General features: G+C 42.1%; 1 protein-coding gene and 1 pseudogene across 3 annotated transcripts in view; one reads left to right on the top strand and one right to left on the bottom strand.

The window, feature by feature from the left end:
• Nucleotides 1-326: 326 nt before the first annotated feature.
• ZZEF1 (zinc finger ZZ-type and EF-hand domain containing 1) overlaps nt 327-20,310 on the bottom strand; it is a 98,829-nt gene continuing 78,845 nt past the window's right edge. For 2 of the 3 annotated variants that reach the window (XM_016138810.2, XM_016138809.2), the window contains 12 exons: nt 19,377-19,496; nt 17,863-18,054; nt 16,910-17,010; nt 15,493-15,628; nt 15,014-15,373; nt 13,295-13,438; nt 11,326-11,494; nt 11,049-11,147; nt 10,466-10,631; nt 5,249-5,402; nt 4,509-4,580; nt 2,965-3,045 (listed from right to left, as the gene is read on the bottom strand). In XM_016138810.2, the coding sequence (XP_015994296.2) occupies nt 2,965-3,045; nt 4,509-4,580; nt 5,249-5,402; nt 10,466-10,631; nt 11,049-11,147; nt 11,326-11,494; nt 13,295-13,438; nt 15,014-15,373; nt 15,493-15,628; nt 16,910-17,010; nt 17,863-18,054; nt 19,377-19,496 (1,794 nt within the window). Of the gene's footprint in view, nt 3,046-4,508; nt 4,581-5,248; nt 5,403-10,465; nt 10,632-11,048; nt 11,148-11,325; nt 11,495-13,294; nt 13,439-15,013; nt 15,374-15,492; nt 15,629-16,909; nt 17,011-17,862; nt 18,055-19,376; nt 19,497-20,310 lie in introns of all 3 variants that reach the window. The other variant, XM_016138808.2, reaches the window with a different exon arrangement.
• On the top strand, nt 11,583-11,701 carry LOC118604596 (annotated as a pseudogene).

The following is a 20,310-nucleotide window of genomic DNA, read 5'->3' as shown; positions in this document are numbered from 1 at the left end:
GGCTGGGAGAGGCATGTGTGTGTGCAAACCTCTGAGTAGCTGTGCAGAAGAGACAGGCCACAGTGAGCTTTCTGAAGGCCCAGGAAGCAGGGAGAACGGAAACTCTCAGACTGCCCCAGGGGAGGGTGCGCCTCCTACAAGGCTTTCGTCTAGGCTGGGTAAAGTGTGGTGGAGGTGCGGCTCGCAGTTAAGAACTTCTCTAATTCCTTTCAATCTTCATGAGGCCTTGAGAGTCTAGAAAGCCCATCAGATTAGACTGGGTAGAAACTCCAAGTATAATCTTCGGAAGAGAGACAGACAGAGAAGGAGGGGGAAAAAAGCCCACACACAATTGTACTTTTTTATATAGAATTTGTACAATATATTTCTCTTCATTTGCATATTTTACCCACAACTTAACATCCTTTTTACAGGCTGAACTCAGCTGATATAATCAAAATTCTTTCTTCCAACCAAATAGGAAAAATTCAAAATCGTAAACCCGTAAGAAAACAAATTAAAAACAATGATGAAAATAAGTCACTCCTCTCATTAGGTACAGTGTCTGTTCGTACAATATATATGATTTGGAACAGAATTTCTTTATAGATTAGGCACATGTTTCCACAACACCTTTATTCCTGCCGTTTTTACCTCATTCCAGGCAGTCCTGCCTCCTAAGAAGGATCAAAGGGATGTTTGTCTTGATGGAAATCTGTTCTTTCAGATACTGCTGGTACCTGTTGGGGACCAGGAGTTGAGGGAGCCACCAGCCTCTCTAGGGCCAGGGGAGAAGGGCCTGGCTCGGCAGCGCCACCCAGTGGCTAGAAGCAGAGGCTGGGCGGGATGCAGGCATGCCAAGCAAGGCCGGGCCGTGACAGGAGGGAGCAGCAGTTGTGTGCAAAGGAAAAATTTAGGCTTGTTTTATGAAAACTGAAGTACAGAGAGACCAGAATAGTAAGAGTGGGGTATATAAAGAAGCTATAAGGAGTCTAGTATTTATTTACAATTTATCTTCCTGATGGAAGGATGGGAATACAGCTGGCGGCAACCACCAAGTGGGCTGTGACACCTGCCCTGGCCATGTGTCCCCGCTTTACTCAGTCAGTCTGAGGTATGGTGGGCTGTGGGTGGCTCAGTGAGATTAAGCAGTGAGTCGCATCATCTCCACATCTATCTTCTAGAGAGTCTATCAGTGAGACTGAACACATGGTGGGTACCTCTTGTTCTCTGGCTTCATTCCTCACTGCAAATCCTACTTGGGTCTGGGTGCTATGGAAGCTGGGGCCTTCTCTGGGGGTGTAGGCAGAGCAAAAGATGAGAAAGGAGTTTCTACAAAGCTGGCAGCGCCTGTCTACTCACATCCCAACACCATGGGAGACAAGGGCCAGGCCTGGGACCTTGTTGACATCAGGGCAATAGGCCTCAGGTTACCAAGTTTGAGGACCCGCTCCATTTGTTTCTGTCTCCTTTGAATTTTCCCTTCCACAATGGCTCCACATGTAGCTGGGACTTGGCTGAGGATATAATTCTAGGACTGCAGAAGGTCTTTATAGCTTGGCCTCCTGACCCAGAAGGGGAAAGTGCTCTTGCAGTAAGATCCTCCTGGGACCTGCCGTCTTGGGCCCCCAATCCAGATACCTGCGGAGCCTGCAGAGAGGGCTTCAGAGGCCATGGCAGTGTTGACCTACTCAACTTGGCCCTGAATGTGATGAGACTTCCTTGGGTTTGGCCCTTTGTGGTGGGACATGCTGAGGTCCAGATACCTGCCCTTAAATGGCCTCAGGCATTCTTCACGCCCACAGGTCCCACTGAGGCTGGTACACACACAGCCCATGTGCCAATCCAGCTGCATATTCCAGAGCGTGGCTTTGGAAAGAAGATAATAATCAGCACTTCAGGGTAAGACTACGACCATAAAAAGAAAAATGGAAACAGCCTTCATTAGAACAAATGTACTTATTGCTAGATAAGTGACAGCCAAGTAACCACACAGAGTCCCAGAGGTGAATGCAATGGATTACCATGACCATGGAGCAGAAATAAAATCATCGTGTATTTTTTGTTTGTTTGTTTTACTTCTAAAATAAGATCTCCTCTGATAACACTGCGAGTCTTTTTAGGTACAGAAGCTAGAGTAATCCTCAAGTTCTGCTACTTTCACACAAGCCATTTCGTCCTCCTGAATGACCATCCCACTGGTTATTCCCTTGAGGCCCTCTCAAGGGAGTCAGTGTGGTTCTGTTCTAAAAACATGAGGTGGAAAATGAAATATGTTACAACAACAACTAAAAAACGCGGATGTGCTGGGAGCCAGTGCATGAGCAGATGCACTCGGGTGGCCTGTTGGCAGTTCCCAAGGGCACTTGTTCTCACTGAGGGTTTCTCTGGGACGGCTGTGGCTAGGGAGCTGGCATGGCACCCAGTTCCATACTGAATGCTGGGGACCAGGTGGTGGCAGGTAGGTTCTCACCAGTTTTGAGTTGGATTTTCCAGTCTCAGGAAGCAAAAGCAAGAGAGGAGCTCCCAGGCCCAGCGCTGCTGCTGGAGGTTTTGCTGAGAAAGGCAGCTCTGTGCAGACTCGTCTTCACCTGAAGGTCAAGTGCAGGCAGTTCCAGCTCAACTGAGACAGAACCTTTTCCAAGCAGGCTGCTTCCAGGTCTTCCCAGGGCTACGGTTTCCTTAGAGAGACTCTGAAGAAGACTAGTCACTGAACAGCTTTCTCAAGGACCTCCTGCCAGCCCTTTCTGAATAATTTTGCACTGGCTTTGCTTATTCTTACATGCTACCTTATGTGCAGGTGTCTAGCCTGCGAAAAGGGAAGTTCTTGGAGACATGGCTGCTTGGCATTCTAATTGGAGTAGAAGTGAGAGCTCAAGGAGAGCTGGGCACTAATGCCACAGAAATTTTCTTGAATGAGTTTAGGTATCTGCTCTAAAATCCCTGTGGACAGATTAGCTGGTTCCATGCTTGCCACACCAAGAGCTAACACTCAACATTCCAGAGGCGAGTTGCCTTGTTTGGGTAGTTGATGGCCAGGCTGATGGCAGCAATGTTCTGCAGAGCCTGTGGAGAGAGTCATCACCAATGTCAAGAACACTTTACTTGTTCATTCATTAGCAGGAGAGGAAGAGTTGGCAGGCAGGGAGAAGAGGCAGAGTGCTGGTCCAGCAAAGTGGATGGGCTACGGGGAGGGTCAGAAGACAGGACACAGGGACAAGCAAGAGGGAGGAGCCCATAGGAATATGTGATGTTGAGCTTTCAGTGCCAAAATGGTCAAATCTCAAAATTTCATTGTGTGTCATACAACCAGAGGTGGTGGCAGTGCTGGTAGGCATCTGTTAGGAGGGGAAGGAGTTTTTACTCTGCCTACAGGTCTCCAGAGAATTCACACAAACTCCTCTGTAGTTGATGGGACAGGGGGAGGGGGATTACAGCTTCTAAGCAGACGTCTAAACTTTTCTCATAGGACAAAGGGTTCACTGAGGAAACCTGACAGGAACAGAGTACAGAGCTCTGGCTGGGAGTCCCCTCTGGATACCTGCTCAAGTGTGACCCTGGGTAAATCTCTCCCTTCTCTGAGCCTCGGTGCCCCCATCTGTCTACTGTGGGGGTTGGATCACATGCTCTATGATATTCAAAGAATCTGTGAGCCTGAGGTTCTCAAAATGGAATCAGGGGCCTGGGGAATTCCCCAGACCCTTTTAGGGACTCTGCAGAGTAAAAACTATTTTCACAATAATGCTAAGACCTTATTTTGCCTTTTTCACTTTCATACTCTCATGAGTATACCGTGGAGTTTTCCAGAGGCTAATGTGTGATAATATAAAAACGGAATACAGAAGCAGACATGTGACTCCAGCTGTCTTCTGTTAAGTCAGACATTAGAGATGTGCAAAAATGAAACACAATGCTACCCTTCTCAGTACTTATTCTGTTTTGAGAAATACAGTTAATTTTAGAAAACATGTTACTCAGGTTAGCATAAAATGGGTTTTCATTTTTAAAAATGAATTGATAAATGTTTAAATTTCTTGTTTCAATTTATAAATTTAAAATTAATTTAATTTCCAATGGTATATTGCAATATATATAATGCGCATAAATAAAAGCTTTTTGGATCCTCCATAATTTAAAAGTTTAAAGGGGTCCTGAGACCAAACAGCTGTCAGAAGAGTTCTCCTACCAGGGCAGAAACTTACATCCAAAAATATCTGAAATCTAACTGTGGAAACTTCAGGGATTGGCCAAACTGTAAATTTAAGGCATTGGTTGTTTTGGTTTAAAAACCACAAATTCTTGCTAGTGTCTTCTGACCCCACAGTTTAATATGAATGACACTGATAAATGGGGCTCGATTGCTCTCTGACACCAGAAGGAAGCGATTGAACTGGAACAGAGCTCCATGTAAACGCTGGGTAGATTCTGTACTCGTGCCACAAGCACAGAGGCTCTTTTTCCTGGCCACTGTGATAGGGACAGCCTGCCACAGGAAGGGAGCCAGCTAGCTCCATGGGGAGAGAGAGTACCTGTGCCGCGCAGCGGAGAAGGTGGTCGTCAGTGGTTAAGGCCAGCAGGTAATCCTGCATCAAGCCGAGCTCCTGTGGAGAGAGCATGGGCGCAGCATTAACAGACCACCTAGGGGCCACCTGCCTCACGACCACAGAAGCGCTGAGTGGGTAATAGGTGCTTGGTCCGCCGGTACCTCATGCTACCACCTCACTCGAGAGCTGCGGAAGGAGTGGAACTGGGAGGAGCTAGTTGTTTGGTTCCAGGGGCTCTGCCCTGACTTACTCACAGAGTGATGGGGACAGGGGTCCTCCCTCTTTGGGTCAGTTTTCTCATGAATAAAATGAGGGGGATAAACTCAAGAACTCTGAAAAGCCCTTTCATTTCTCACGTTCAATGAGCCTATTGTGCTGAGGGCAGGAAGAACAGAGGAAGAAGAAAGAACTCATCCGTTTTATTTTCTGAAACTCACTGCCGTCAAAGGCTGATCCAAGGTATTTTTCCCCTTGGCTTCAGGCCTAACAAAATAAGCAATCTCTGTGCTGTCCTGGGATTCCCCAGGCTGGGGAGGTGATGGTCTCAGACGGTAGGCCATGCTTGCAGGTCTGCTGAGTCCCCAAGCACACACACCCAGGGCTCAGAAGGGAACTGTGATCCGAGACCTGCTCTCCTGCCCTGGGCAGCAGAGGGAACGAAAGCACCTAGAGGTGCTGTGCCCTGGCCCAGCACCCTGGGGTGAGAGGTAGGACAGGGCCCTCACCTGGGCGCGGTTCTCCGTGACGAAGAAGAGCTCAGTGAGGGCACGGTGCAGGGGGAGGAGGATGCCAGGCTGTGTCACGTCCTCAAACAGGCTGTACTCCATGTGAGTGAAAAGCTGCCACAGGGGTTTTAATAACGCAAGGTCACAGAGGTCACTGTGGGAAAAGGGAGTGGGTTTACTGAGGACCATGCCATGTCAGATAGATAGCAGGTAACAGAAAGTGTAGCTGACTCTTCTCCCACATCTAGTAAAGTCATTATAAGACAGTCCCACTCACCCACCCCCCAAAAATAGCCAAAAAATTTACCACCAGCATAAAAGTAAAAGGGCAGAACTTAAAACTTCAAAACAGGACTCCAAGGAAATAGGAGATCCCGAAGCACATTCAGGTAAATCAACTGCATGTCTTTAAAAATGGGTATTATGAAGAATTCCCAATGACAGTGGAAAAATATGAAGTTAAGTGAAAAAAAGTAACATAAAACTATATACAAAATGAAATTTAAAAAAAACGGCATATACATTATTGTGCAACTACATTAAAAACAACAGTAAGCAAACATAAAAAATATTATCAGTAGTTGTTTCTGTCAGTTTTCTAGATTTTCTACAATGCTCATTACCTTAATAATCAAAAAAACAAAAACAAAAAACAATTTAAAAAACGACAACCATTGTAATTATTTTAGGCTCATAAAACACAAGAACTATACTTGTAAGGTTGCTCAGGCCAGAAATCTTTCTATGTAAAACATAATTCTTTTCAATGGACAGACCCATTGAGAGATCGCATTAATGTTTTTTTTTTTTTTTACTCAGAGGGAGGTTGTGCTTTAATTCCAGTTCAACACTCTTCAGAGGAGAAAAATTATGAAATAAATAATATTCTGGGACTTACTACATTATTTTATACATTTATAATTTTAAATTTTGCTTTTTCTCCTTAATGTATGACTTTAAAAGAATCCTGTACATTTAAGTGTAATCTTGGAGCCAATGGCTTACTCCCAGAGGAATAAGTAAACCAATGGGAAAATTTGGTTTGATTTAGAGACAGCTTTACAGCTGAGTCTTCAGAAAAGCACTTAAGAGTATGAAGTAAAACACACCTGCAGGGCTCATGCTTGTGGCAGTTCTGCCTGCCATTGTTCCCCTGGGGGCTGCCTTTCCTCTCTGCCCCCTCCAGTCTCGGCTCCTAGAACCTATGGGGTGTAAAAGTGTCCCTAATGGAAGCGAAGTCAGCGATGGCCAGCAAACTGCAGGAACATTCACAATGCAGCCAGGAAGGGCCCTCCAGTCTGAAGACAGTGGAGCTATGACATGTTTCATACACATCACTCAACCAGAAGCTGCTCTCTAAAGAACCAAACTAAGCCCTATGGGCTAAGTGACCCCTGCTGTTTGCATGCGAGGACACAGTGGCAACACTTATCATGCTCAGGTTTCCTTCTCTAACTCTCTTCTGCCAGCCCAAATGTAGAATGATTACACGTGTTGTCACTTTCTTTTCCTTGACTGGGAGAGTGCTTTCTTTTTAGATAACAGCTCCATGTTACATGAGAAGACAACTTGTTACTTCGAATATCATCAATTCCACTCTGACTAGCTTTCTGGGTGTCTGTGTGCCTTAAAAATGCCAGAAAGGAAAAGGGACACCAAACCCCTAACAGGTGGGGGTCTAAGCAAGGAGGGTAGAGACTAAGTGTATGAATGATGTGTATGTGCACAATTACTACAACCTTGCCTCTGAGATAAGGAACAAGACAATTATGTCTTCAAACCCCACTTCTGTTCAGCACTCTGTTGGAGGTCCTGGCTAGTACAAAACGGCAAAGACAGTGGCTAAGGATTGAGAAATAAAAATGAAACTCATTTGTAGATAACATGACCGTACACTGAATAATCTACAGATAAACTCTTAGAATTAACAAATCGAGCATGGTCACCAGATGCAAGGGCAATACACAAAAATTATATATCGGCAGGAACAATTAAAAATAAAAAATTTAAAATACAAATTATAATACCATCGAAAACAATAAAGCCTATGAATAAATCTAATGAAATATTGTACAAGCCCTTCAATAAGAAAACTAAAATACATTATTAAGATCTAAATAATGGAGGATTGTGGCTTAGAGAATTCAATATATAATGGTTGTGAATTAGAAGATTCAATATTCTAAAGACCTTGAGTCCTCTCACATTGATCTAAAACTTTAATCAAAATCCCATCAGGTGAGAAGGATGTGTGTGCATACATGTGTGTTGTGTATAGAAATAAACAAACTAATCAGGAACAAGTCGAGGATGCCTACTCTCGCCACTTTTATTCAACACAGTACTGGAAGTCCTAGCCGAAGCAATTAGGCAAGAAAAAGAGATAAATACATTTAAATTAGAAAAGAATAAGTAAAATTGTCTCTGTTTGCAGAGGATATGACATTATATATAGAAAACCCTAAAGACTTCACCAAAAAAAAGCTGTTAGAACTAATAAATTCAGTAAGTTACAGGATACAAAATCAATACAGAAAAATAAGCTGCATTTCTATACACTGCTAATGAACTATTGCTAAGAGAAATTAAGAAAACAATTTCTTTTACAATGAGATCAAAAAGAATAACATACTTAGGAATAAATTTAACAAAGGCGGTGAAAGATCTACACACTGAAAACTACAAAACACTGGTGAAAGAAATTGAAGACACGAATAAATGCAAAAATATCCTGTGTTCATGGATTGGAATAATTAATATTGTTAAAATGTTATACTACTTAGAGTAATCTACAGATTCAATATAATCCCTATCAAAATTTTAATTGCATTTTTCACAGACAGAAAAAACAATTCTAAAATTCATACGGAATTACAAATGACCCCAAATACTCAAAGCAATCGTGAGAAAGAAGAATGAGGCTGGAAGTATCATACGTCCTGATTTTAAACTATATTACAAAGCTACAGTAATCAAAACAGTATGGTACTGGCATAAAACAGACATACAGATCAATGGAAAAGAACAGAGTGCCCAGAAATAAACCTAGGCATCTATGGTCAGTTAATTTTTGACACGGTGCTAAGAAGATGCAATGGGGAAAGGACAGTCTCTTCAATAAGTGGTATTGGGAAAACTAGGTATCTACATATAAAACAATGAAACTGAACCCCATGGAGACATACAAGGACCAGCACAGCAGTGAGGAGGAGGAAGAAGAGAAAAGTGAAGATGGATGGATGAAATGGATGAAGAACTTCAATGTAAGATCCAATACTGTGAAATATCTGGAAGAAAATATAGGAGTAAGCTCCCCACCATTGGTCTTGACAATGATTTTTAGATCTGACACCAAAAGCAAAAATACACAAGTGGGAATACATCAAACTAAAAAGCTTCTGTACAGCAATGGAAATCATCAACAAGATGAAAAGGCAACCTACTGAGTAGGAGAAAATATTTTGTAAACCACATCAAATAAGAGGTTAATATTCAAAATATATAAGAAACTCATACAACTCAATAACAAAAAAACAAATAATCCAATTAAAAATTGGGCAAAGAATCCGAATTGACATTTTTTTCCAAAGACGACATACAAATGGCCAACAGTTACATGAAAAGGTTCTCAACATCACTAATTATGAGGGAAATGCAAATAAAAAACACAATGAGATATCACCTCACAGCTATTATCAAAAAAATAAGAAAAAACAAATGCTGGAGAAGATGTAGAGAAGAGTGAACCCTTGTGCACTGTTAGTGGGAATGTAAATTTTAGTGCAGGCACTATGGAAAATAGTATAGAGGCTCTGCAAGAAATTAAAAATAGAACTATCATATGATCCAGCAATCCCATTTCTGGTATATAGCCAAAGGAAATAAAATTATCTTAAAGAGATATCTGTACTCCCTTGTTTACTGCAGCATTATTTCAAAAAAGTCAAGGTATGGAAACAACCTAAGTGCCTATTGATAAAGGAATTTAGAAAATATAGTGTGTGTGTGCGCGTGTGCACGCGCATGTGTGCATGCACATGCACATACACACACACACATTGGAACATTAGTCAGCCATGAGAAAGATCAAAATTCTGCCATTTCTTACAACATGGATGAACCTGGAGGGCATTTGCTAAGTGAATAAGCTAGACAGAAAGACAACTACTGCATGGTATTACTTATATGTGGAATTAAAAAAAAAAAAGTCAAACTCATAGAAAAAGAGTAGAATGGTGATTTCCAGGGGCCGGGGTTGGGGAGAAATGGGGAGACTGGTAAAAGGATACAAAATTTCAGTTATAAGGTATATAAGGTCCGAGGATCTAATACATAACATAGTGATTATAGTTGATAATAGTATACAATACCATACTATATAACAGAAATTTGCTGCAAAGCAAATTTCAGCAAGAAAGAAGAAATGTCACACACATAAAAGGTACAGATGAGGTGACAGATGTATTAACTAACTTGATGATGGGGATCCTTTCATAATGTATACATATATCAAATCATCACATTTTATACTTTAAATATATTACAATTTTATTTGTCAGTTATACCTCAATAAAGTAAGAAAAAAGAAACTAATTCTAAAATTTATATAGACATGCAGGATCAAAAATAGCCAAGACAATCTTGAAGATGAAGAACTAAGCTGAAGGAAACATACTACCAGATATGTAAATTTATTATAAAGCTGCAAGATTTAAGACACTGTGGTACCGGCACAAAGATAACCAAAACTACCAATGGAACAAAAAGACCTGACTCATATCCACACCTATATGGATGCTTTCTTTGTGACAAAGAAGGCACTGGAGTGTGGTAAGGGAAAAGATGGTCCTTATAATCAAGTAGAGACCCATGTGAGAAAAAAACTAATCTTGTCCCCTATATTTCATATCATTCACTAAAATTCATTCAACTTGGATTGTAGATCTAAATGTGAAAAAAAAAAAAAAAACAATTAAGCTCCTAGAAGGTAACATAGGAGATACCATTATAACCCCAAGGTCGAGTAAGACAAAAATGCCCTAAATAGGACAACAAAAGCACTACCATGAAGGAAATGATAAACTGAAAGACATGAAAATTAGAAACTTCTTTTCATCTAAGATACCACTAAAAGAGTAAATGGCAAGCCACAGAATGGGAGGAGATAGTCACAATGCACATACCCAGCAAAAGACTCACATTCGGAAGGCAGCGTACCTGTGGGAGCAGCATTGCACAATCCTCAGAAGTAGGTGGATGGCTTTTAATCGCTGATGACCATTCTGGCGACAGGCCACACCCACCAGCCATTCCCAAATTTTGGCCAACGGGAGATGGGGCACAACTCTTTCTTCTGATAACATCTGCTTCAAAATCTCAAATCCTAGCCAACCCCCACAAAACACAAATATTTAAAAAAATATACATAGCTTAAGTTTTAATAGGATGAAACAACTATGATTATTTAAATTTTGCCTGAAATTATGCCTTTTGTAAAAGCAACATAGGAATAACGTTTTCAATTCCTTTTTTTGCAAAAATACGCTAGCAAATTCTAAGAGAACAAGTGTCTTTTTAAGTTCCTGACAAATGCTCTTTTATCTGGCCTTTCAGGTTTATACCTAACCAACTATAGCAGATTCAAGAGTGACCCATATGGGATTCGTGAGACAAATTTGTGGAAGTCTTAGAGAAAAGTATTTGCTTTAATTTTAACAAATATCAATGACATAATGGCACTCATACCTAAACAGTGTCCCTGGCAGGAAGGTCATGCAAATGGAAAGAGCAGAGCACTCACCTGTCTGGAATCGCCCCAGGTGCCCAGCTGTCACAGTGAATCTATAGCCCCACTCGGTGTTGCTCATGTCAGAGGTGAAGCGGTAATACAGAGTATCTCCTGGATCACACAAGAATCAGAGACAAGTCAGAATACTGCAGCAACAGGGAATGGCAAGTAAGGTATTTCTAATGAAATATATTAAACCCTGTTTTAAATCCTCCAACAATTTCCCTTCTCAGTATTAAGTTTAAATACTTCATGTTAAGAGTCTATATAAACAATATTTATTTACTACCTGGAAGCTCAAAGTCTTTCCATTTCTGTTGAGACCCACTGAAATTGTGTCGATCCTGCTGAAAATCACTGCTGCTGGACATGGCTAATTCATCACAGCCTTCCTCTGTATTGCACTGAGAATCGAATTTGATTGAGAGGTAGATTGCACCAGGAATGTGAACTTTATCCTAGGGAAGAGAAATGAGAATACTTTTGTAATTACTGGTTACTGAGAGCTTTCCTCATTCCAAGTCCTGCATGTAAAGCAGAGAACATGGCTACGGCCATGCCACCCTGAACAAGCCCAATCCTGTCTGATCTTGGAAGCTAAGCAGGGTCGGGCCTGGTTAGTACTTGGATGAGAGACCACCTAGGAAGACCAGGTGCTATTGGCATAAAAAATTAAAAAATAAGGGATTGTAAGCTGACAAGGTCCTTGCAACTTGTGAGGTCAACCAAGGGTCGCCTCATCTAAAAATAAATAAATAGATAGATTAATTAATTTAATTTAATTAAATAAAGCTGGGAATGTAAGAGTGAGTAAGTCACAGCCCCGTCCTCCAGGAGCTCTCAGTCTAGCTGGAATCGGGAACACACACATAGGCTGCAAATACCGTAAGAAGGACACTTTTATAGACTGGGGCACGGCAGGCAGGCTTCACTTGAAGAAGGTGGGAAGGGCAGAAAAAGAGTCCCAGTGAAGGGATGTTCAGGTTGTTATGAAGAATGAGGAGGACAGGAGCCTGTCATGGAGGATACAACGGCAGAAGACAAGGTGAGAGAGGATGTGAACATATGGGTGGCATATTTTAGGCAAAAGGAATAGCTCTGGCAAGTCTGACATGTTTAGGGAACACCAAGGAGTCTGCTGTGTCTGGGATAAAGGGTGAACTTTGTGAGTACATATACTTGGTTGGTGGGGACAGGGGTGACATGTGACCCTGGAGAGGCAGCCAGGGACAAAAGTGAAAGCCTGGTGTGCTAAAATACAGTGTTTAGATTTTGTCTGGACAGCAGGGGGAGTCCTGGAAAAGTTGTAAGCAAGAGAAAACCTTAGATCTGTGCTGTGCAAAGACCACTCTGACAGCTGGTGTGGAGCAAGGCCAGGGCTGGGGCAAGGCCAGGGCTGGGGCAAGGCCAGGGCTGGGGCAAGGCCGGCAGTGGGGAGTGAGGAGGCCAGAGAAGGGGAGGAGCGTCAGGGTGGTGGAGAAGATAAGGTGATCTGCTCTGAGGTAGAATCGGTAGCTCATTAGATCCATCAACGTGGGGCTGAGGGAGTAGGGATGGAACCTAGGAACATGGGGAGAGAAGAGGTTTAGAAAGAAAAGAGGGAGAAGGTTTACACTTTTGCAAAACAAAATCACAGCTGAGCAACAACCAAGTTCTAGAAGAGTTTCTCTATTATCACCACTGTTGCTATAGGGTGCTGGCCATTCAGAAGCTTATGGCTTGCCAGCTCCAACATTTTGAAAAGGGCTAAAAAAAAAATGCAAATGGCATTAAGCCAGTGAAAACAACAGACTACCTGCTCCTGCCTCATTCAAACTCTTACTTCTTCCTGTCAAGGTACAAAGTTAAGGATGGAAAAGATGGGCCTTTTCAGTTCTGAGTAATTATACAAAAGGGTGGGAGTCTCCAAGGTGTGACCTGGTCATCAGAAACAGAAAGGGTGCAGGCTGAACCCAGATCTACACACTCAGACTCATAACCTCCAAGGAGGTCACTGCAGGTAAAGGAAACTCTCCTTTAGGGCCAGGTAGGCCATTATTTTTCTCTTAAAACAAGGCCAGGAGAAGAGAAGACTTCGTTGTACAGAATCCCAGGCTTCAGGGAGGCAGACTGCAGCTTAGACTATGGAAGCACTTTCTTGGCAAGGGTTGTCCGGAGGAAAAAGAGCTGCTGTGGGAGTTGATGAGATTCTTGCTATTTAGCAATCCTGTAGGTACTGCCAGCCACATGCCCCGAGGCTGGGCGAGCCTGGCTCATACCTCAAAGTTGGTGTTGTTGTTATATGGGTGTTTCGACTCCCTCACTTGCACTTCCATTCCTGGCTCCTCCATGAACTGGCAGGCAGCCAGGGCCATGGTCCCCAGCATGTTCTCTCGGCAGCCTTGGAGCACCTTCTGCAGGATCTGGTGGGACACAAGGTGGGGAATGTCAGGGTGTGCCTGTGTCAGGGCCACGAAGCTGCTCCATCAGGAAGAAGGGAGAGTCTACTTCAACCCAAAGGAGCTGGGCCATGACCTTACTCTGCCCAAGCCACCCCACCAGCGGGCTTTCATTGGGACAGCCCTCCGATGTAAATGAGGGTGCTGCAGTCCTTTTATAGCAATATCACTTTGAGGAGGTCTGAAAGAACCAAGAGAAACAACCAGAGATGGGTGTGACCCCTGAAGAGTCAAGCCTAGCCGGGGGATGGATGTATAGACAAACAACTGAGATACAGCACAGTGAGATAAATGCCCAGAGTGAAGCGCAGAATTAGCTGCTCCATGGGGGCAAAAACAGGAGAAGGACATGCTCAAGAGAGAGACTAGCAGGGGCAAAATTGCTCCTTTTTGCTACTTCCAAATGAGAAATATGGCTACAGTGAACTTGGCAGCATCTCCAAGGTTGTGAGGTTGGGAAAGGATCTAGGAGACTTAAAAATCAGTGGCGTTCTTAGATAAGCAAATTAAGGACTAGAGGATAAATTCACTCATGTACTGCATATGCGTGTATGGGAAGGGGCAAGAGTGGGTGAGGGCAGATAGTGCGTGAGGGTAGCAAGGGGAGAGGGATGAAGAAGAAGGTAGCACAATTTTTGCACTTGGAAACAGGGAAGATGGTGACAAAACTTTCTAGTTTAGCTGGAGACAGTGCCTGAAGCTCCTAGGTTCTAGACCAGGTCATTTTCTGTTATGTGGGTCCTCTGGTTTGACATGGTAGGAGGTAGAAGAGCAGCTTCTAGACCTGTGAAGGTTTGCTAACCCAGCACTACTTTAAAAGACCAAGTTGAAGACTTAATTTAAAAACTAAACAAAAAAATGGCCTCTACCTGTTAATTTGTATCTTAAAATTAGAGCATTGGACTTAAGACTGACTGCACGGACCCTGGTGAGCCCCCATGTCTGCCACCCAGAAGCTGGGAACCTTGGAGAAGCCTCCTGGTTTGATTTCTTCACTGATAAAACTCCACCAGGTCACAACATAACACAGGTGTAAGTGCTGAAAGAGTGTCTGACTTGGGGTAGATATTCTAGAAATGATGAAAACAGAAGACACAAACTTTCCTGGAAGGCTTTCTGTATTGTGGGAAGAAACTATTAGAGTGATAATTAATCCTATCCCCTGGGCTTCACACTAAGTTAGACCCCAGGGTACACAAGAAGCGCCAGGTTAGCAGGAGAGTTAGACTTATAACTGTGAAAACAAACAGGGAAAGCTGTAAAGGCAAGTTTCATTGACCACTATTTCAAACACTCTCTGAGCACTAAGTCTGTCCCAGGCTATAGACTCAGCTGTAGGCCAGTACTTGGGAGAGTTTAACAGTGACCGTGCCCTGCCTGTGTTGCATTATACCTGTGGGGAGTCATAGAGCCACACAGGTAATCTCACTCCAGGAGGGCACTCGCTAGAGGAAGCCTGTTCAAACACTAGGATGTGGGGTCAGGAGAGGACTGAGGAAGAACGAGTGGGGTGAGTGCCAGCTTGGTCTGCTTAATTACCTTCTCCCACTGGTGCTTTTCTTCCAGCTGCATGAACATATCCAAAATGTAGGTCATGTGGGCTGGGCCACTGAGCTCCAAGATGTCTTCGCTCACTGGCACGTGCCAGGGCCACTCAGCAAGCAAGGATGCGAGCACGTGGCGGGCATACAGGACAGCTGTGGCCTCATTCACACGGAAAAGGTAGTCCCGGATCGCCCTCTTGCTCTTGCAGTTCAGCTCCTTGTGCAGGAGAGCGGCACTCTTGCTACGCCTCTGCTTGGCGTAGCTCTGCTGCAGTTCACTCTCCGTGGTGGAGATCAGCTTCTGGGTCACGGGGTTTGATTCAGCAGTGGCCTGGTCGCAGCGTGTAGGGCGGGACTGCAAACCCACAGAGCACCATTATAGAGGCATGCCCTTCTCATAATTAGGGATTTGGGGGTGGAGGTGGGGGTTGAGTCAGGGACAGACATTTTATTTCCAAGGTGGAAGCAACATACCAAGCACGGTAAGATAATCATGTCTGTATCCACAGCCTTGGCACTCTGCTCATCCAGTCTCAGACTCCTACTGGGCTGCCACCTCTGAGCCAGAGTCCGTATCCTTTCATCTGTGGTGAGTTCATCGCCATCAAACCTGAAGAGAAGGAGTACAAAGCTGGGTACATGAGTTATAAATAGGCAAGAGTTTAACTTGTAATGAAACTTGTCAGAAATGTTGATCAGAATTATTTTCCTGTTATTTTGCAAGTACATTATTACTTTCCATATCTTGCAGACTAGATTCACAGTGTTTATTTATTCATACACACAGATGTGCATGAATGTATGCCCTTGTGGCAGGAATGCAAACTACCCCTTGGAATCCATTCTTTCTTTCTTTTAGAAACAAAGTTCTCTGAAGTTTTAGCAAGCTACAGAATCACCTAAGTAGTGACATGGTTCCCAGTCCCCCTTGTCCCTATATGCAGTGATGCAACCAGCTTCTTACCAACGAGAAGCCAATGAGGTAACATGTGCCACTTCCAGAGCCCACCCTCAAACCACCGCACTAAGGATGCGCTCCTTTCTCTACCTTCCCCCTTTCCTCTGGGCTGGAACAGAGAGCCAGCCTGCATTACATAGGTGAGAACAACACCCTTGGGGGCACAGGGTCACTTTGTGGAGCAGAGCTGCCCACCCACCCTAAACGCCTGCCTACCTCAAATAAATCACATCTTCCTTGACACATGAGATTTCTGGGTTTCTTACTTATAGATGTGTAGACTGTGCCCTAACTGATGCAACCCTGCTTCATCTCACAAAGGATTTGAGGCAATATATATGAAATACATATGGGAAAACAGAAATATAAAGTAAAAATAAATATTAAAGTGGAATCAAGTATAAATTAGAATATGAAGTCAAAACTAAGATATGAGAACGGAGGAGATAAGTTGTAGTTTGGTGAAGTTCTACACAAATTTAAGAGCTGCGCCCAAGAACTTCTTGGCCAAGAGAAAGGGAATACTGTTAATTTTAATTTTATAATACTTCTTGAAGGAAAAGAACATGAAAATAATGTACAGTAGTTGAAAAACAAACAACACTTTTGACCAGGAGGTCCTGCTCTGCACTGTTTGCTCTCTGGGGTGACATACGAGAGAAACCTTGGTGTCTGCCTCCATTTCTGCATCCATAGTGAGTTTACTCTAAGAGGCAGATTGCAAATGTAAAGTTTTTCCAAAAGGAACATACAACTCAAAGATGATACATGCAATGTAGCAGAGTCAGCTTTCATACTAAAAACCAGTTCCACACCTGGTCCTTGGCCTTTTGGGAGTTTTTCTCTAGATCTTGTTAGCAGGAGGTAAACATAGTCCTGCCTTCACAAGTTCACACCCTCACTCTACTTCAACTGCATCTAAATGTCCCTTACCTCTTCTGAACCTCCAGGAAGAAAGAATCAGTCCTTTTCATTTGCAGTTCATATATGGCCCGGAGAATATGCAGAGGGGCATTGAGGGCATCGTGAGCCATCTGAAGGCCAAGGGGAAAAATAGGAGAAAGACAATTTAACATGCTTCAACACATCATCAACAATCTGAACTTAAAATTGATAAAACAATCATTATTATTATTATTATTTTTTAAATTTACCAAAGGTTATAATTTAAGAACTTATGTGCTTAAAGCATATAAAATTTTAAGCCCTGAAACATGTATCGTAAAATTTACATTACTATTATAAATTCAAAGGAAATATAAAACATGCAAACACACACAATAAATAGGCCAACAAAATGCAATATTAATTGTCAATACTTACTCATTACATTGTATTCTCTGTTGCTGAGAATACACACTCAAGTCTGATAATCAGCACATAAATCTAAGTATACTGTACTTTCTTTTGTTTTTGTTTAAAACTGTACTTGCTTTTTGACATCTACCCCATACTCTGTTTACTTTTTGTATAGTTAGATAGACCCTCAGAAGTCCAAGCCCTCAACCATTTTCACACCACTCCAGGAAGAGTGGATTATTCAAGGAAAGTAAGAGTATGTATGAGAAACTATGAGAGGGACTATCATTTGGGGGTTTATGGATGGAAATTATAAGCAAAAATTTGCATGTATATTTCAATGTATATTTTATGGGAGAAATGATCTAAAACTTTTGGGTCCATGACCCAAAAATGTTAAGAACTACTGTTGTAAGGGCTTTTCCATTCTTCTAGATCAGCTCTTTATAAGACATATTGAGTCTTCAAGAATTCTCAGGACACCAGACTGAAGCATTTTCATGGGGAGCCTAAAACACAGTACAAACCAAAGAGAATCCATTCCTTACAGTCTCCTTCTCAGTCCACACTGTAACCCAAGAACATACCAAGAAACATATTCTGGTGGGCTCATCCAGACTTTCGAGCGGGTCGAGCTTTTTTTGCTCTGGCTCACTTGGGCTGCTGACTGACTGTTCCACCTCCTCCTCTTGGTCCCCACGCTCATCTAGCTCCAGGTCTCCATGCTCGGCCAAAGTGTTGATCTCCTTTTTTGAGGAGTACAGCATGATGGACAAAATCTATGTAAGAAAGGAAATCAAGGAGGCGGGAGAGTTAGTGTTTAGTGCATGAGAAGATTACACAGATCTTTAACCCTCAAGGGATAGAAAATAATTGACCTAACTTTTTAAAAGATGTCAGAATTCAAAAAAGAACGTAAAATTAGTGAAGAAATATGAAAATGTTCAATTGAACTTGTAATCAAAGAAATGCCAAGGGATCTTCGTGTTTACGAACTTAACCACTGATATCCTTTTAGAATGCATCTTGGTGAAATGTAAAGAGCTATAAAAATGTCCATAGCCACTGACCCAGGAACTCATCTTTTAGAAAATAGGTAATAGGTTATATTCATGATATGGTCAATGCAGCATTAACAATGGCAAAAAACTGAAATCTGCCTTCATGTATCATATGCCACCATTAAAAATGTTGGTTATAAAAACTAGCAACTTAGTAAATAGTTCTCATATGATCTTAATTGATTTGAATACTAAACTCATTGTACAATCTAAATACATATATAAAAAATACATATACAGATTAAAAAATAGAATAAGGAAATACACAAAATACTAATAATAGCTCTGTCTGGGAGATGAAATTTAGAGTTTTTCTTTCTTTTCTGTTTTTTAAATTTTCCACAATGTGGTTCTATTATCTGAATAAAAAAATAATAATAATAATTTAAAATATTTCCCAAGAACAAGAGCTCTTCAAGTTATCCATTAATATGTTTCAGCATATTTTCCTACAACCTAACCAAATCCTCTTATGGCAACTGCGATCTACTTCCCTGAGTTCTGTCTCTGTGGGACTGAGAATGGCTGGCTGACCCCCTCCCAATAGCAGCAGCCTTTCCTGGACCTGAAGCTAGTACATGGTACAGAAACTCCACAGGGAACCGCAGTAATTCAACTAAGAGCAACCTAAGGCCTACGGGGAACAGTAATAAAATGAGAATTATCGACTAACATCCTACATAAAATAAACATGTGAGGACAAATTTAGACACTGATCTTAGCTCAAAAACACTTTAAAGAGAAATAATAATTCAAGGACACACTTTATTACCATAATATAATGGTCAAGCGCGTGTTTCCATAAAATACTTCTCTTCCAATGTTCTTTGAACAAACATCAAATTCATTTTCCCTGACAGGGGAGGACAGATATTATAATCCCTATTTCCAATAGGGAAGACAAGTATGAGACAGTTTTAACAACTACACAGAATAAGAATGCACAGGGCAGAATCAGCTATTACTAACTGATGATTCTAACTCCCAGACCAGTAAATCTACACCAGGTAGCAGTAGCAGGAGCCGCCTTCATCCCTTACTTCCAGGTCCCGGAGGAGCCATGTTTTACTGAAGCCAGTCCCTTTGCTGCACTTTTTCACCAGCAGCTTCAGCAAATCAGTCTGAAGGAAGGTAGAATGGGTCTCCTCAAAACCATGAGCCTACAAACAGAAAAAGAATGATTTGCAACTGCCTCCGATTGAAGAAAGTAAAAACCACTTGGCAAAAGTAAGCCTCCTTCAGAAGTCAGTCTCAGCTAATAGTCCACTCACCCTCTTGTGAAAATTCCAGAGTTAGCAAGAAGGATGGAAGTCAGAACCTTAGCCATAACCAGTCTGTTCATTCACTCTCTAATTCATTTAATCGATAAATATTTCTGAAGACTAGCACATTCTATGTGCTAAGTCTTATGCTAAGAATAGAGGTTTTTGTCTCTCTCCTGCTTTCTACCTTCCAAAAGCTTTTTACTGCTCTTAAGATTAAAATCCAAGTCCCTAATCATGACTAACAAGGTCCTACAGCCTCCCTGCCTGCTTCTGTGGTCTCATCTCTGTCTTTTGCTCTGTCCTGAGCCTTGGAGGTGAGCTTTCTGCTCCCTGACAATGCCTGTTAGTGGAGTTTGCTATTCTCCTAGCATGCAGCATTCTTCCTACACTCTTTACCTATCATCTCAAATTTCACCTTCTCAGAAAATCTTTTTCTGACTCATGGTAATTTTCCTTCCAGGTTCTTTGTTGTCTCTCTTGTAATTTAGATCGTAAGCTCCATGAGAACAAGGAACTTCTTTCTAGTTCAAAACTACATATTCAGTTCCATTTGGCACTTGATGCTCAACAAATATTTACAGAATGAAGGACTAAAAGACAGAAATGCTCTCTGCCCTCAGGGAGTTCATAACACACACAACTAAAATCATAACTGATTGTGATAAATGCTATGATAGCAACAAACAGTAGATGTATGATGTCAGTCCTA

The sequence above is a fragment of the Rousettus aegyptiacus genome, unplaced genomic scaffold (genome assembly GCF_014176215.1).
Source record: "Rousettus aegyptiacus isolate mRouAeg1 unplaced genomic scaffold, mRouAeg1.p scaffold_m13_p_6, whole genome shotgun sequence".
In the NCBI taxonomy this organism is placed as follows: Eukaryota; Metazoa; Chordata; class Mammalia; order Chiroptera; family Pteropodidae; genus Rousettus; species Rousettus aegyptiacus.
The sequence above is the reverse complement of the archived record's forward strand: the minus strand, read 5'-3'. Positions and strand labels throughout refer to the sequence as shown.